Consider the following 15,014-nt stretch of genomic DNA (forward strand, 5'->3'; position numbering starts at 1 on the left):
AGATGAGCGTGATCCTTTTGAAAATATCCCAAAAACTGCCACAGTATAACTGTCGAGGTGATTTTCCCTGTTTTATTGACAATTTCTTCACTCAGTGCAGCACTAATTTTTTTTTAGTTTCTTTTCTCACTCCATGCAGAGAATCAACTGCGAGACAGCAAGATGGCGCAACCAAACGTGATGGTTGATACTGTTACGCGGCTGGCTGTTTAGCGTGTCCGTCTCATTGCTCACTGATCACTTCCTGTTTTGCTAGGTTACCGAGAAGGCCACAGGCGCTACTCTAAGTCGTGCACACTCTAAGTTGCGCCCACAAGGGTGACGACAACAAAAGTAAACCGTGTTTTAAAGACACGGCCAAAGTGGCGTGACAACACCACATTTGTAATGTAATCCAAGATGGCTAATGCAACCATTGGTTATTATTTTGGTTGTTGAATCTATTGCTTTTTCGGCTGATTATATACAACCCAAACCTAACCCTACCCTTTACTTACTTTCAGCAGTATTTTTTTCCCGTGTTACGTATTGTCTCTTCGGCTTCACTTCAGTTTAAGACACGCTTCACTTTCGTCGTTGTCACCCCTGTGGATGCGTCTTCGAGTGGGCTCGGCTTTGACTTAAAGTGGTCGCAAATTAGGCCTAAAGTGGGCGTGACTTAGCGTAGTTCTGCACGGCCGCAGCTAAATGTACTTGAGATTACCAGACCGCGGGTGCCTTTGTTCATTCAACCAACCATGCTTCTTCTTTCCAATTTTTGGTGACCAAAATAAATATATATATATGTATGTGTATATATATGTGTGTGTGTGTATATATATATGTATGTGTGTGTGTGTATATATTTATGTGTGTGTGTGTGTGTATATATATATATATATATATATATATGTGTGTGTATATATATATGTATATATATATATATATTAGGGCTGCAACAACTAATCGATTAAATCGATTACCAAAATAGTTGGCGATTAATTTAGTCATCGATTCGTTGGAACTATGTTATGCGCATGCGTGGAGGCTATTTTTTTTTTTTTTTTTGGTTATTTTTTTGTTGTTGTTTTTTTTTGTTTTATAAACCTTTATTTATAAACTGCAACATTTACAAACAGCTGAGAAACAATAATCAAAATAAGTACAAAAACAGTACAAAACAACGCCAGGGCGGCGCTGAGGCTACGTCTCATGAGGTGGCGTAAGCTAGCCAATGATGTGGTCTTGTGCAGCTCACGTGACGACGGCGTCTCCTTTGCTGGAAACATTCGAAAAACGGCGCAGGAAAACACTACCGATAGTTTAGCGGAGAAACATCTTGAAGTTATTGCTTCAATGGAGAAAAGTGTACGACCTAAGTCGTCCAAAAGTGTGGGAACACTTCACTTTAAAGATTTCAAAGAAGACCGTTTCCTGCAAAATGGCACGGAAGTACAACATTGCTTCAGGAGCACCTGAAGAAGAAAAATGTTGGAGCCATGGATGAAGGGAAGAACTCACAGTACGTAACTTTTTAAGTCCATAGTGGCAACAGGCATTCATGAGTTCAGCTTTTTTGTGAGTAACTTTAACGTTATGCCTTTGTTGCAACGCGGGGCTGATAATGTGTCTCCGGCACATTTGACTCCGTTTTGAGAGAGAAAACGCACGGTTACCAATTTCAAAAAAACGTAACGGACAGAAATATCTCAGGTTGGTTTCATAATGGATCAATGTAGCCGGGCTGATAAAGCTGTATAAATATATTTAGATTTGAGTGATGCTTTAGTATAACTAAACGTTATGAAGGTGCTGGAATATTTCATGCTATTATTCAGAGGCAGCCTAAAATGAATCCTTTATTATTCACAACAGAAACGTGTACAATATCTGATTCAGTTCTGATGAGTTACATTTCTGTGTTATTGTTGGTGTATGCTGCACCCCCAATGTCCACAACATGGTGCCAGTATGCTGGGTTTTTTCAATAAAATACTGGAAAGGATAGAAATGTAGTTTGTCTCTTTTATCCGATTATTAATCGATTAATCAAAGTAATAATCGACAGATTAATCGATTATCAAATTAATCGTTAGTTGCAGCTCTAATATATATATATATGTATAATGATGTCACTGAAGGCATCAAAACTATGAATGAACACGTGGGGTTATGTACTTAACAAAAAAAGGTGAAATAACTGAAAACATGTTTTATATTCTAGTTTCTTCAAAATAGCCACCCTTTGCTCTGATTACTTTTTCGCACACTCTTGGCATTCTCTCGATGAGCTTCAAGTGGTAGTCACCTGAAATGGTTTTCACTTCACAGGTGTGCTTGAAGCTCTTCGAGAGAGTGCCAGGAGTGTGCAAAGCCGTAATCAAAGCAAAGGGTCGCTATTTTGAAGAAACTAGAATATAAAACATGTTTTCAGTTATTTCACCTTTTTTTTGTACTTAACCTATGTGTGATAACATTGTGGTGAGTGGAAGGCACTACTGGTGCATTCTACAAATAATCTCACTCTGTGTCCAGACCTCTTATGAATACTATGAAGTACATCCTGGTCACTGGTGGTGTCATTTCGGGCATTGGTAAGGGCATCATTGCCAGCAGTGTAGGGACCCTCCTCAAGTCGTGCGGCCTTCATGTCACGGCCATTAAAATCGACCCATATATTAACATCGACGCTGGCACCTTTTCACCGTACGAGCACGGTAAGCAATCCTCACTTCACATTTGTCATGGGTTTACCGAATGTGTCTGTGTAGTTTTGACTCTTTCAATACACTCAAACATATCCTGTGTATGTCACTTATTTGGTGTAGGTGAGGTGTTCGTCCTCGATGATGGCGGAGAGGTGGATCTGGATTTGGGCAACTACGAGCGTTTCCTGGACATCCGTCTGACGAGAGACAACAACCTGACCACTGGCAAGATCTACCAGTCGGTCATCAACAAGGAGAGAAGAGGAGACTACTTGGGAAAGACTGTGCAAGGTTTGATCCATTAATATATAACTTCTTTTTTAGAAAAATATAATAAAGTAGTACATTTACCCTATTTTCCGGGCTATAGAGCACACCAAATTTTAGGGATTTTTTTTCATACATATATTAGCCGCACCAGACTATAAGCCGCAGATATATACTGATACGAAATATTTTGTTAATGTTTATTTACATACCTTAATTGTTTTCAATCAATGCCTGTAACACGGCAGTAAAACGGCTGATCAAGCAAAACAGAAGTCATCGTCATGGACCCACAAGCTGCGGAACCTAGCTTTCGAATCAGCTAAACAGACTTAATAACTCCACGGTGGCATTTTGGTGAATTTCATGCATGTTAAATGTCCGCCAAAGCGCATAAATCCGCGTTTTTAAACATTAATTTTTGCGTCAAAATATCACTTTCGCATTTTTTTAAATGAAATACCAAAAAAAATGGATTTAAACAAAATTGGTTAAATGCTCGACCTCAGCCGCAGGTACCCGCTGTTACTCGGACAAGCTCGCTCGTTAGCATAGTTAGCGTCAGCTAACTAACTTACTTGTTGTCACCTGCCTTCGGTCTTTGAATCGCAACGTTGACTACTTTGCTGCTAATCATATTTGGATGATTACAGTCCGAACACTGCTGGTTCCGCACCAGTTTTAGTTCTAGAGCAGTGGTTCTTAACCTTGTTGGAGGTACCGAACCCCACCAGTTTCATTCACCGAACCCTTCTTGAGTAAAACATATTATTATTTATATATTTTTTAAATTCAAGACAGTTATGTTTTTTTTACTGGTGCACAAAATTAACCGTGCATGAACATCACCTTGTTTCAAGAACAAAACCTACACAGTGCATGAACTCACAACAAATTACTGTCAGGTTCAAACACCGAACTATCTATTACTCAAGACAAGAAGAAAGGAATCAAGCAGAGACAGAGTTGAATTTTACTCATGAGGAGAGACGTATTGGGCTGTACACTCAGATACAGTTTCACCCTACGCTCTAAGGTCCAGTCCCACGTGCTCCTCTATTTATTCGGAAGGTCCCTAGTTAACATCACTGAGGCTGCTTCTGAAGGGAGGGGTAATGCAAGCAGCCCCAGTAGACACAATACATGATTATTCAGAATGGAAATGTGCTGACACTCGTGATTTCGCCCGGTCTCTGTTTTGTCTGCGTTGAGGTACTCGATATCCGTCCTTGGCTGTCAGCAGGCAAGGTCTGGAAACAAACTGCTGACACGAGACAACTCGCAAAGCAAGATTACAAGTTGTACCTTTGCACAGATAGAAAAGTACAACTTCAGCACAATAAAAAATAACTATAGCAATGGCCTTTATGCATAAGAGTTGTGTGACAACTAATACATGATTATTTTAACATTTACACACCTGCAAATCATATGGAAAATTAAAGGGAACATTGTTTGGGGTATCCATAACATGGTGATAGGGAGAAGTTTTTACTTACACGATGAGTCGGGTGGGTCTTGACCTTCGCCGAACCCCTGAGACCGACTCACCGAACCCCTAGGGTTCGATCGAACCCAAGTTAAGAACCACTGTTCTAGAGTATTTATTAGTAGCCAGCATGAAGGTATGTTTTTGACGGGACGCATGTAAACCGAGGTCACAACACCGGAAGTATATTACCCGAGTGGGTGTGGCCGCAGGATAAAGTACGGCTAGGCGATATGTCAAGAAAAAATGATCACAATTAATTTTTTTCATATCATCCAATCTCAATTGATATCACAAATGATTTATTTTTTAAATTAAAGTCGGATCGTCACGTGCAGGATTATAGCGAGTACTGTTGAATCCCTGCTGTTTACTACTGCAGTATCGTATAACAGACATTTCCACCATGTTTGATTAAAGTTAAAAGTTAAAGTACCAATGATTGTCACACACACACTAGGTGTGGTGAAATTTGTCCTCTGCATTTGACCCATCCCCTTGTTCCACCCCCTGGGAGGTGAGGGGAGCAGTGGGCAGCAGCGGTGCTGCGCCCGGGAATCATTTTTGGTGATTTAACCCCCAATTCCAATCCTTGATGCTGAGTGCCAAGCAGGGAGGTAATGGGTCCCATTTTTATAGTCTTTGATATGACTCGGCCGGGGTTTGAACTCACAACCTACCGATCTCAGGGCAAACGAGGTAAAATATGCAAACAGCTGACAACTGTTATTTGGTTCATAAATTGGGTTTAGTTAAGGTGCAACAGTACAGGTAACCCACACTACGGTCCATACCTCGGTTTTAGTGCTACGGTTTTGCTTCCTTTTTGGTACATTTTGCGTGAGTAAAAACGCCTTTTTTTTTTAGAGATGTCCGATAATGGCTTTTTTGCCGATATTCCGATATTGTCCAACTCTTAATTACCGATTCCGATATCAACCGATACCGATATATAGTCGCGGAATTAACACATTATTATGCCTGATTTTGTTGTGATGCCCCGCTGGATGCATTAAACAATGTAACAAGGTTTTCCAAAATAAATCAACTCAAGTTCTGGAAAAAAATGCCAACATGGCACTGCCATATTTTTTTTATTGAAGTCACAAAGTGCATTATTATTTTTTAACATACCTCAAAACAGCAGCTTGTAATTTGGGACATGCTCTTCCTGAGAGAGCATGAGGAGGTTAAGGGGGGCGGGGTAGAGGGTAGCGGGGGGTGATATTGTAGCGTTCTGAGTATTTGTTCTGTTGTGTTTATGTTGTGTTACGGTGCGGATGTTCTCCCGAAATGTGTTTGTCATTCTTGTTTGGTGTGGGTTCACAGTGTGGAGCATATTTGTAACAGTGTTAAAGTTGTTTATACGGCCACCCTCAGTGTGACCTGTATGGCTGTTGACCAAGTATGCATGGCATTCACTTGTGTGTGTGAAAAGCCGTAGATATTATGTGGTTGGGCCAGCACGCAAAGGCAGTGCCATTAAGGTTGATTGGCGCTCTGTACTTCTCCCTACGTCCGTGTACCACTCCGTACAGGGGCGTTTTAAAAAGTCATACATTTTACTTTTTTAAACCGATACTGATAATTTCCGATATTACATTTTAAAGCATTTATCGGCCGATAATATCGGCATTCCGATATTATCGGAATGCCTCGCAAAGTTCTTTTAGTTTGTCTGTCATCACATTCTTCATTCTGCAGTAAACAAAGTATCAGTGGTGTACTGAATACTACAATACTTTATTTCAAGTTAACATTTACTAAACAATACTTTCAAATTATTATTTGTATTTTTGAATTACATGTATACATCAGTGCTTCTCACCAGTGCTTTGGCAAACAAGGGGTGACCCAAATTGTGGAGTTTTTTAAAAGTCAAATACGGTAGCATATATTGAATAAAGTTACAATGAAGTTACCTTTTGCACTATATTAATTTATATTATTATGTGTTGTCAACTTTGTAATTTTTTATGTCATTGCCTGAAATAAATGAAAATGAATGAATGAAGTGCAGTTTGAATTTGAGGTCCTGTAAAATAATCTGTGCCAACACATAAAACAAGTATTTCAGGAACAAAATGTTTTTTATCCACAAACTCAAAAATGATTTGAACACAGTGTTTTATTACATTATATCAGAGGATTTGACTCTTTGCAGTCTGATTGAAAAATATTTCGATATAAAAAGCCCCTTTTCTTATTAAATTAGTGGGTGTGTTTATTCTCCCAGTTGGGACTAATAAAAGACTCCTGTGAGTGCCTGCAAGTCTGCATTCAGGGCAGGATTACTGCAGCAGATAGTGAAACTTAACTATGTCACTAAAGCTGCTGCTTCTTTTTAAAGGTTGTTTCAACTTCTATGCCAGTGTTAGTTATATTTCTTTATTTTATTCTTCTTGGCTGCACTTCCAGCTGTGTAAGGGGAAGAGTCACAACGCCGATTGAACATTAATTATGTCGGGACGCGCCTGACTTTTGCGTGGTGGAACGGAAGGTTGCGCACATGATTGTACATAAACAGTTTCACAAAAACACATGGAATCCATGCAGGATTATACCAAGCATCGTTGCTTCCATACGGTTTACTACTGCGGTAACTTCTAACAATCTGTTCCGCCGTGTTTGATCAAAGAAACATGCCAAAGGCTGATCACCGTGATCAAACTCAAATTTATCGCGATCAATATATCAATAGAATCGCCCAACCCTATGAAAGAGTTGCCAAATGGGCAACATTTTCTGAGTTCTTTACATGCATGTTATATAATTTTACATTACCTTTTCAATGATGTTAGTAAATTACCTACTGGGAAAAAAACTTACAAAGTCTGTGCTACATTACATGGGACATGTGAGTGTCAAAAAGACAGCCAAGATGTTGGTAGATGAGGATAAATCTAAAGGCAAACTACAGTGTGAAAATGTAACCATGAAAAAAGTACATTTTCAACCTGTAGCGCCTGCAGTGAGCAAACTCGTCCAAAAGATGGCGCCATAGCACAAACAATAACACCTTTTTAGTGTCTCTGCTGGTGTTGTATGAAAACTATTTGTTGAATACAAAACATTATGGCTGTTGGAAAGGAGAAGTCCATAAATTAGCCTCACCGTTTTATAAGCGGCTGTGTGCAAAGTTTGGGGAAAAAAGTTTGCGGATTTTGCAAAACAAAGTTACTGTAAAAAAAAGGCTAAATAAATACTACAATTAACGCCTCAGTTTAGTTACCGGCTGAGTTTCCTCTAGCTCGTCTACCAAATGAAATAACCACCATAGTGCTCGGTCAAAAAATATTGTTATGAACATCTGTGGCTGTAGGCAACCTCCTAATATACATGTACATTTTTACTAGTCAAGATGACAGTAGCTGCATTTGAAGTATTATCACAGGTCGGCGTTCAATATATGCTGTCCTTTCCACTCTCATGCTCTCAGAATCAGCTTTATTAGTCAATGTTGTTCCCCATTTTCAGAAATAACGCTACTCTCCAATTTTTGACTGCTTCCATGTACAGTGAATGGAACTTTCTGTATAACCCATCCAAAAACAGACATGTTATGTATTATGTTTGATCAAGAATAATGATAAAATATGTATTTTTATTGGTTTTAAATTGTGAATCCATGGTTTAAACCAGCTACAACTTTCTTAATATTACACATTAGTACAAAAAAATCTAACGTTTTGTCTTTTTTTGTCATCCAGTGGTCCCACACATCACAGACGCCATCCAGGAGTGGGTAATGAGCCAAGCCAAGATCTCTGTTGACGATGACGGCGTGGAGCCTCAAGTTTGTGTCATAGAGGTCAGTTTGGTCTGCTTCTTTTGCCTCATTTAAAGAAAGAGAGTATGTTGGGAGGGGGATAGAAAGTGCACATTCCAGAGGAACAGGATTGTGTTGCAAAATAGGATGCCTGAAGCGTTCAAGCATGACAAGCTGCTGTACATTTGGGTGTGTCGGAGGGAAATGGAATGTAATTGTTATTTAAGCTGAGGCCAGTCAACCTATCTATTTACTTCTAGCATCACTGGTTGTTCATCTCCAGTGAGTCGTCTGCCTTAAATTAGCATGACAAAATGTGTTAGCCTGCCTGAAGCCACATGTTGATTACGCCTCTGTAAAAGCAGTCCAGTTTTTCTTGTAAAGTCCTGGTGCCGTGTTAGCTAGCGCTGTGCGATTGGCCAGGTTTTGTCGTGATTACACAAGGCTCACATGTGCGGCTCTGAGCTGGTGTCTTATGTTCACAGTTAGGGGGCACGGTGGGGGACATCGAGAGCATGCCATTCATCGAGGCCTTCAGACAATTTCAGTTCAAAGTGAAAAAGGAGAACTTCTGCAATATCCACGTCAGCCTTGTTCCACAGGTGAGCCCCCTTTTGTGTGTCGAAACGAAAGCGGCAATAAACTGCGTGTATGTATTATACAGTATGTGTGTGTATGTGTATATGTATACATATATATGTATATATTAGGGGTGTAACGGTACGTGTATTTGTATCGAACCGTTTCGGTACAGGGGTTTCGGTTCGCTTCGGAGGTGTACCGAACGAGTTTCCACACGGACATATTAAGTAGCGTACCGCACGTTGTGTAAACAATGCACACCGAGGTACAACACACAGCATGCAAGCTGCTAGCAAAACCCTAGCAGCTAGCATGCTGAGAGTATGAGGAAGTAGAACAAAACATAAAACTCCACCTTTGGTTGTTGTTTTTGAGTGCTACCAATTCAATTTTAGGTACAATTGCATCCAATTTGAACATTTAAAAGATACTTAAAACACAAAAAAAAGACACAAACGTGAGGGTTTGCCCGGTCGCAGCTAGCAGCGACCATACGTCCTCTTTTCACCGGACATGTCCTCTTTTGCGGAGCTGTCAGGGCGGAGTTTCTTAAATGCCTCAAATGTCCAGCGTTTTGAGTTATGGTTGCGTGTATTTTCAATGTACTTTCAGGGTTAAGAAGGGGTTAAAAACAAAACAAATTGTGCGCGCAGCAGCATTGGTGAGGGAGGGGCAGAGAGAGAGAGAGAGAGAGAGAGAGAGTTATGATAAACGCGCATGCGTCGCCAGGCTCTGCTTTTTATCCATAAATTTATCAGATTGAATTTTTTATTATCTATAGCAGGGGTGTCAAAAGTGTGCCCCGGAGGCCATTTGCGGCCCACAGCTAATGTTTTAAAAGCCTGCGGCACAGTCTAAAAATACTATTAAAATAAACAAAAACATTTTGTGGAGCTCAGGGAAATACAAGGGTCTGGCTAGAGTCAGGTTAGGTGAATGCCCTATAACAACAAGAAGCGTATCGACTATGGTATCGGCACAAACTACAGTGGCGGACATGCGCAAATTTTCAGGACTTATGCAGATCTCAAATACACATCAGCAGGTACCAGAAGGTTAGAAAAGTTGGTTTTGCATAATATTGTGAAACAAAACACCAGATAATGTCTGCTAATGGATGCCATTTTGCGGTCCTTATACACACACCATAGTAATACTTGTATCTCTGACTACGGTAGCCGTAATGGGCCGACAATCCATCAAGCGGTGCAGCTTTAAATTCATACTAAAACATTTTGACACATTTTTGAGTGTTGTGTGTAATGTTCTTTATTTTCTATGGAACATTTAAAGGTTTGGTGTTGTTTACTGGAGTTCTATTGCATTCTACATGTATCTCTTATGTGTGACTTCCATCTACTGTTCACACTTATCGTTACACCATGTAACAAATAAAATTGCTTCGAGGTCTGTAAGCACAACCAGAATTATTCCGTGCATTAGGCGCACCGGGTTATAAGGCGCACTGTCGATTTTTTGAGAAAAATGAAAGGATTTTAAATGCGCCTTATAGTCCGAAAAATACGGTGTGTATTTATATATGATTTGATATATGATATCATATTGACCTAGCCCCCACCGCCACATATATATATATAGTGGCAATCTAGGGGAAACCCTGAAACGTGTGTACTTGCACATAAAATGTATTTTATTTTATTATATTAGTGTTTTACTTTCTGTAGTATTTAGGCCTGACATTTCTGCTCATTATTTTAAAGTCGTTTGTTCAGTGGTGCCCAAAGTGGGCCTGCCGAGCCGTGTAATACGAATTTAATACATATTCAATTTGACCTTCGAAACCCACACAATCATTGATGTCATGTCTGCAATGCTAATTAGTTGGCATCTAGTCAAACAAGGCAATCTCCACTACATTATATATTGAAGTATGGGGCTAAACTCCTCACTTATGGTGCTTAAAATTGCTGTTTGGCCCACTGGCACTTTTTTACTCCGGCCCCTTGGGGGCAACAGGTTTGGGCACCTTGCATTTGAGCAGTTATTTATATTTTACCACAGATGTACGTTGCTTAAAAATTTTTGTGTTAAAAAAATTTCTGTCAAGCTTGGAAACAAGGTGTACGAACCGTAAATGTATGTGCTTCAGTTCCGTTTCTTCTCCTCAGCCCAACACAACAGGAGAGCAGAAGACTAAGCCGACCCAAAACAGCGTGCGGGAGCTGCGGGGTCTCGGACTGTCTCCAGATTTGGTGAATGTTCTCACCTGCAAACTGATAAACACAATACAAGAGTTTTTCTTGATTTATTTTTTTCATCTTAATGTGTTATCCTAATATGTGTTTAGGTCATGTGCCGCTGTACAACACCCTTAGAAACTGCAGTAAAGGAGAAGATCTCAATGTTTTGTCACGTGGAGCCCACACAGGTGATGTACAGGCATATTAAGATAAATCAACTCCTTTTGCTAGGAAGTCAAATTAATTTGTGTATGTTTTGCAGGTGATCTGTGTCCATGATGTGCCTTCAGTTTACAGAGTTCCTCTGCTGCTGGAGGAACAAGGCATCGTCGGCTACTTCTGCCAGAGATTAAACCTTGCTTTTGAGATGAGGCCCAGGAAGATGCTCTCCAAGTGGAAGGAGATGGCTGACAGGTGGGCCACTTATTGTCATTTACTTAACAATCTATCCGATATTAGAATTGGAATTTGGTCTGATATCAGCAAAAAAATGTGTATAGAATTATAGCAGCTTTCATCCTAAATATCCAATACAAGCAGTCCTGTAGCTCTTTTACGTGTGCAAAGCTCGATTGCCAGTTATTTACAAAAGGTAATCATGGTGGGCTATGGGCTACTAAGAGCTAGCAGCTACAGAAGCTAGACATATGTAATAAATGTCCTCTAAATGAACAATATTACAGTCTAAAAGTCGACATTTGTCAATATAAAGTATCAATTAGATTATAGTTGCAAATAACTTACAGATACAAAGTTTCCCAGGCAGGAGCGTATTAGGAAGTATCCAGTAACAAACATGTCCACATCATTCAACTTACAGCGTCATGAGCTTAGGTTAATGAATTATTGTGGCTGCTAAGAGTCAACAAAAAACAATTGGCACTCCACTTTAAATTAAAGAGCGTGTAAGTCCATTTCACACGGTTAATAAATGGGTTAATGTCTTTCTTACCCATTAGGGTTGTCCAGATACCATTATTTTGGTACCGGTACTAAAATGTATAGCTACTGTATAGTTTTTGATACAAAATGAAGGGGACCACAAACAATGTTGTTATTGGCTTCATTTTAACTGAAAATCTTACTATTCCTATTAAACCTATAGGACATATATATATATATATAATTGTATTATATATTGCACTCAAAGATTACAATTAAAAGGCATTAAACATACTGGGCATTTGTTATTACACTCGAAGAACAATTTACAATTGTATACATCACATATAGCCTGCCATAATCTAGGTTTACGTTAGAATAGAATATAAAGATTAATTGACATTGCATTAAATGAGTCATGATTTATGGTTGCCAATTTTGATCTGTGCTTTAAGACAAATACAATAATAAATCAATACTATGGCTAAAACCACAGATAAGACATGTAGTAGGTAAAAAAAAACACATTGTTAAAGATAAAACACTAATTGTAGGAATTTGTTACCAAATTCAGTCATTCCACTTGCATTAGTTTACGCTACGTGTGCGGTTCTGACGGCGCTAATGACTGACAACAAACCAACCAGCTGTGTACGCGTCTACGTTTATGTGCACAGCAGGGGAGTTAGTTGACTACAATACTTGTCGCTCTTTAAACTCCTCGTTCAAATCTGGATGTTTAATTAATTGTTTACCTAAGTTTAAGTGCAATACTTTATTACCACCTTTGGCGAGGCATGTTTTAAAGCAGTGCTTGCAGGGAAGCACTTCCCTGTTTAAAGTTTCACCTTTATCGCTAGTTTTTAAAGTCCAAATACCTCCATATTGCGCTTTATGCACCCACTTTAATAACCAGTAGAAGTTTCAGTTTTTTGCCGTTCTTCCTCTCCACTCTGCTTCTACTTGTATGCACTTTGTGTGTGCGCGTTGACACACTAAACATGCACACGGCACCATGCGGATGGGAAAAAAATACAGGTATTTTTCCAAAGACAGTATTCTACTTTTTTTAAATTCATTAGGTACTTTGTTAGTACTGGTACCTATCATTGTGCTTTGAGTAATTTTACAAGATGAAGCCTTTTTTTAACATTCCACACTACAAAATAATCAAAAATTATGATTCTTGCTGATACTTCAGTTTCGGCATGGGAAGTGAAGAATTTGTATCAGGCCTAAAAAATAAAATCCTTTACTTTACTTACGATTTGTTTCCCTATTTTAAAAAAAACATTCAATTTTTTTTTTTATAAAAAACTAGTAGTTTGATGATACTGCATCTTACTCCTGGCAAAATACAAATTTGTATAATGTTGTTCTTTTTAGGCCATATATAAATTGTACTTTTTATGAGATCATTTTCAAAGAAAATTAAGAACTTCCCTTGGTAAGCAATACTTTTGCCTGAATGGAATACTTTTGTTAGCAAAAATGTAGCATTGCACGTTTTGCATGCAAATCTCCAACATTGAAGTCAATAAAGTGCAAACTGAATGAAATACTTCTGTAAATAAAAATGTTGGATTAAACATTGTATCCAAATAAATAATGAAGTAAAACATTGAGAGGGCTATAGTTTGTTTCACTAAGTGGATGAAGTAAACAGCCTTTTTCAGTCACACATCTTGGCGATATCTAAGCGACTGCTTTAGTGATCACTGTACGCATTTTGCTTCTTTCTCATCATACGTGGCATCATCATACTTTGTGTAAATGATTCCACGATAGTACGGGGATTTTTAGCCCTGTAGTTTTTTTGTTGTTGCGTCTTGTTTGCCTCGTAAAGAGTTGAATTTCCCGCACTCGGCTAAAGGCTTCTGTTTCAGATGCTGGAATTAGATTGTTATGCTGATGTCTTTTTGAAACAAACTTGGCACCGTGCAGTCACTTGTTCTACGCCTGTTGCCGCAAAACCAAAGTACTGACAACACTTTTCTTGGGAACAAACCTCTTGTTCTTGTTAGCGTTAGCATTAGTCATGTTTTGTTATGTGTGCCGCTAAGAAAGTAATGGGACGACGCAAGTTACGGTAGCTCCTGAAGGGCAAAATCAAAATATATACTGTAATATGAAGTGAAGTGAAGTGAATTACATTTATATAGCGCTTTTTCTCAAGTGACTCAAAGCGCTTTACATAGTGAAACCCAATATCTAAGTTACATTCAAACCAGTGTGGGTGGCACTGGGAGCAGGTGGGTAAAGTGTCTTGCCCAAGGACACAACGGCAGTGACTAGGATGGCGGAAGCGGGGATCGAACCTGCAACCCTGAAGTTGCTGGCACGGCCGCTCTACCAACCGAGCTATACCGCCCCACTGTACTGTACATATATATGTAAATATTACGTATACCGTATATGTTATATTTTATATTGCTATATTTAGTCTATTTATACCTGCATTGTCCTTTACATCATTGTAACTGAGCTACTGTGTGGAACAATTTCCCTTGTGGATCATTAAAGTTTGTCTAAGTCTAAAATGTATGCCAGAGCAAGAGGAGGATAAACATTTATTTTTAAATTGTCTGCAACAAAAAACTTGACTATATCGATAAAATCAATATATCGCCCAGGTCTAGGCCCAACGTTGTAATTATTGCAAGATTTTGTATAGTGCAAGGCAATTTTATTTATGGAGTACAAATCGTACACAAGACAATTAAAGGGCTCTACAGAGAATTAAAAGATAAAATAATTCTAATTAAAATCAGAATAAAACAATCATAATTAGTTAAAAAATCAATCAAATACTGCAGATAAAATACTTTCAGTTGTCATATGCACAATTAAATAAGTGTTTTCTGGCTGAATTTGAACATTGCCAACATTGAGCATAAAACTGAAACGCAGTTTCACCATGTTTGGTCCTGACTCTACATGCACAGAAAATACTTATTGCTCCCCATCTTGGTTCACAATTACATAATTATTCATTGTGAACATTATAGTAATGCATCAGGTTAGTTTGCATATTGTATGTTCTGAACAAAGTTGAGTCCAACTCCTCATCGTCAGATCCGACCGTCTCCTGGAGCACGTTTCCATAGCCCTGGTGGGCAAGTACACAAAGCTGTCAG

At 38.9% G+C, this 15,014-nt stretch overlaps 1 protein-coding gene across 1 annotated transcript in view; it reads left to right on the plus strand.

Moving 5' to 3' along the window:
* Positions 1 to 15,014, plus strand: part of LOC133659672 (CTP synthase 1-like) — a 38,330-nt gene that overhangs the window by 4,543 nt on the left and 18,773 nt on the right. Inside the window, exons 2-9 of the mRNA XM_062062254.1 lie at positions 2,515 to 2,696; positions 2,808 to 2,978; positions 8,154 to 8,254; positions 8,698 to 8,814; positions 10,924 to 11,007; positions 11,103 to 11,183; positions 11,258 to 11,409; positions 14,953 to 15,009. Of these exons, the coding sequence (XP_061918238.1) occupies positions 2,522 to 2,696; positions 2,808 to 2,978; positions 8,154 to 8,254; positions 8,698 to 8,814; positions 10,924 to 11,007; positions 11,103 to 11,183; positions 11,258 to 11,409; positions 14,953 to 15,009 (938 nt within the window). The 5' untranslated portion in view covers positions 2,515 to 2,521. The remainder of the gene's footprint in view (positions 1 to 2,514; positions 2,697 to 2,807; positions 2,979 to 8,153; positions 8,255 to 8,697; positions 8,815 to 10,923; positions 11,008 to 11,102; positions 11,184 to 11,257; positions 11,410 to 14,952; positions 15,010 to 15,014) is intronic.

This window comes from Entelurus aequoreus, linkage group LG11, assembly GCF_033978785.1.
Source record: "Entelurus aequoreus isolate RoL-2023_Sb linkage group LG11, RoL_Eaeq_v1.1, whole genome shotgun sequence".
Lineage (NCBI taxonomy): Eukaryota > Metazoa > Chordata > Actinopteri > Syngnathiformes > Syngnathidae > Entelurus > Entelurus aequoreus.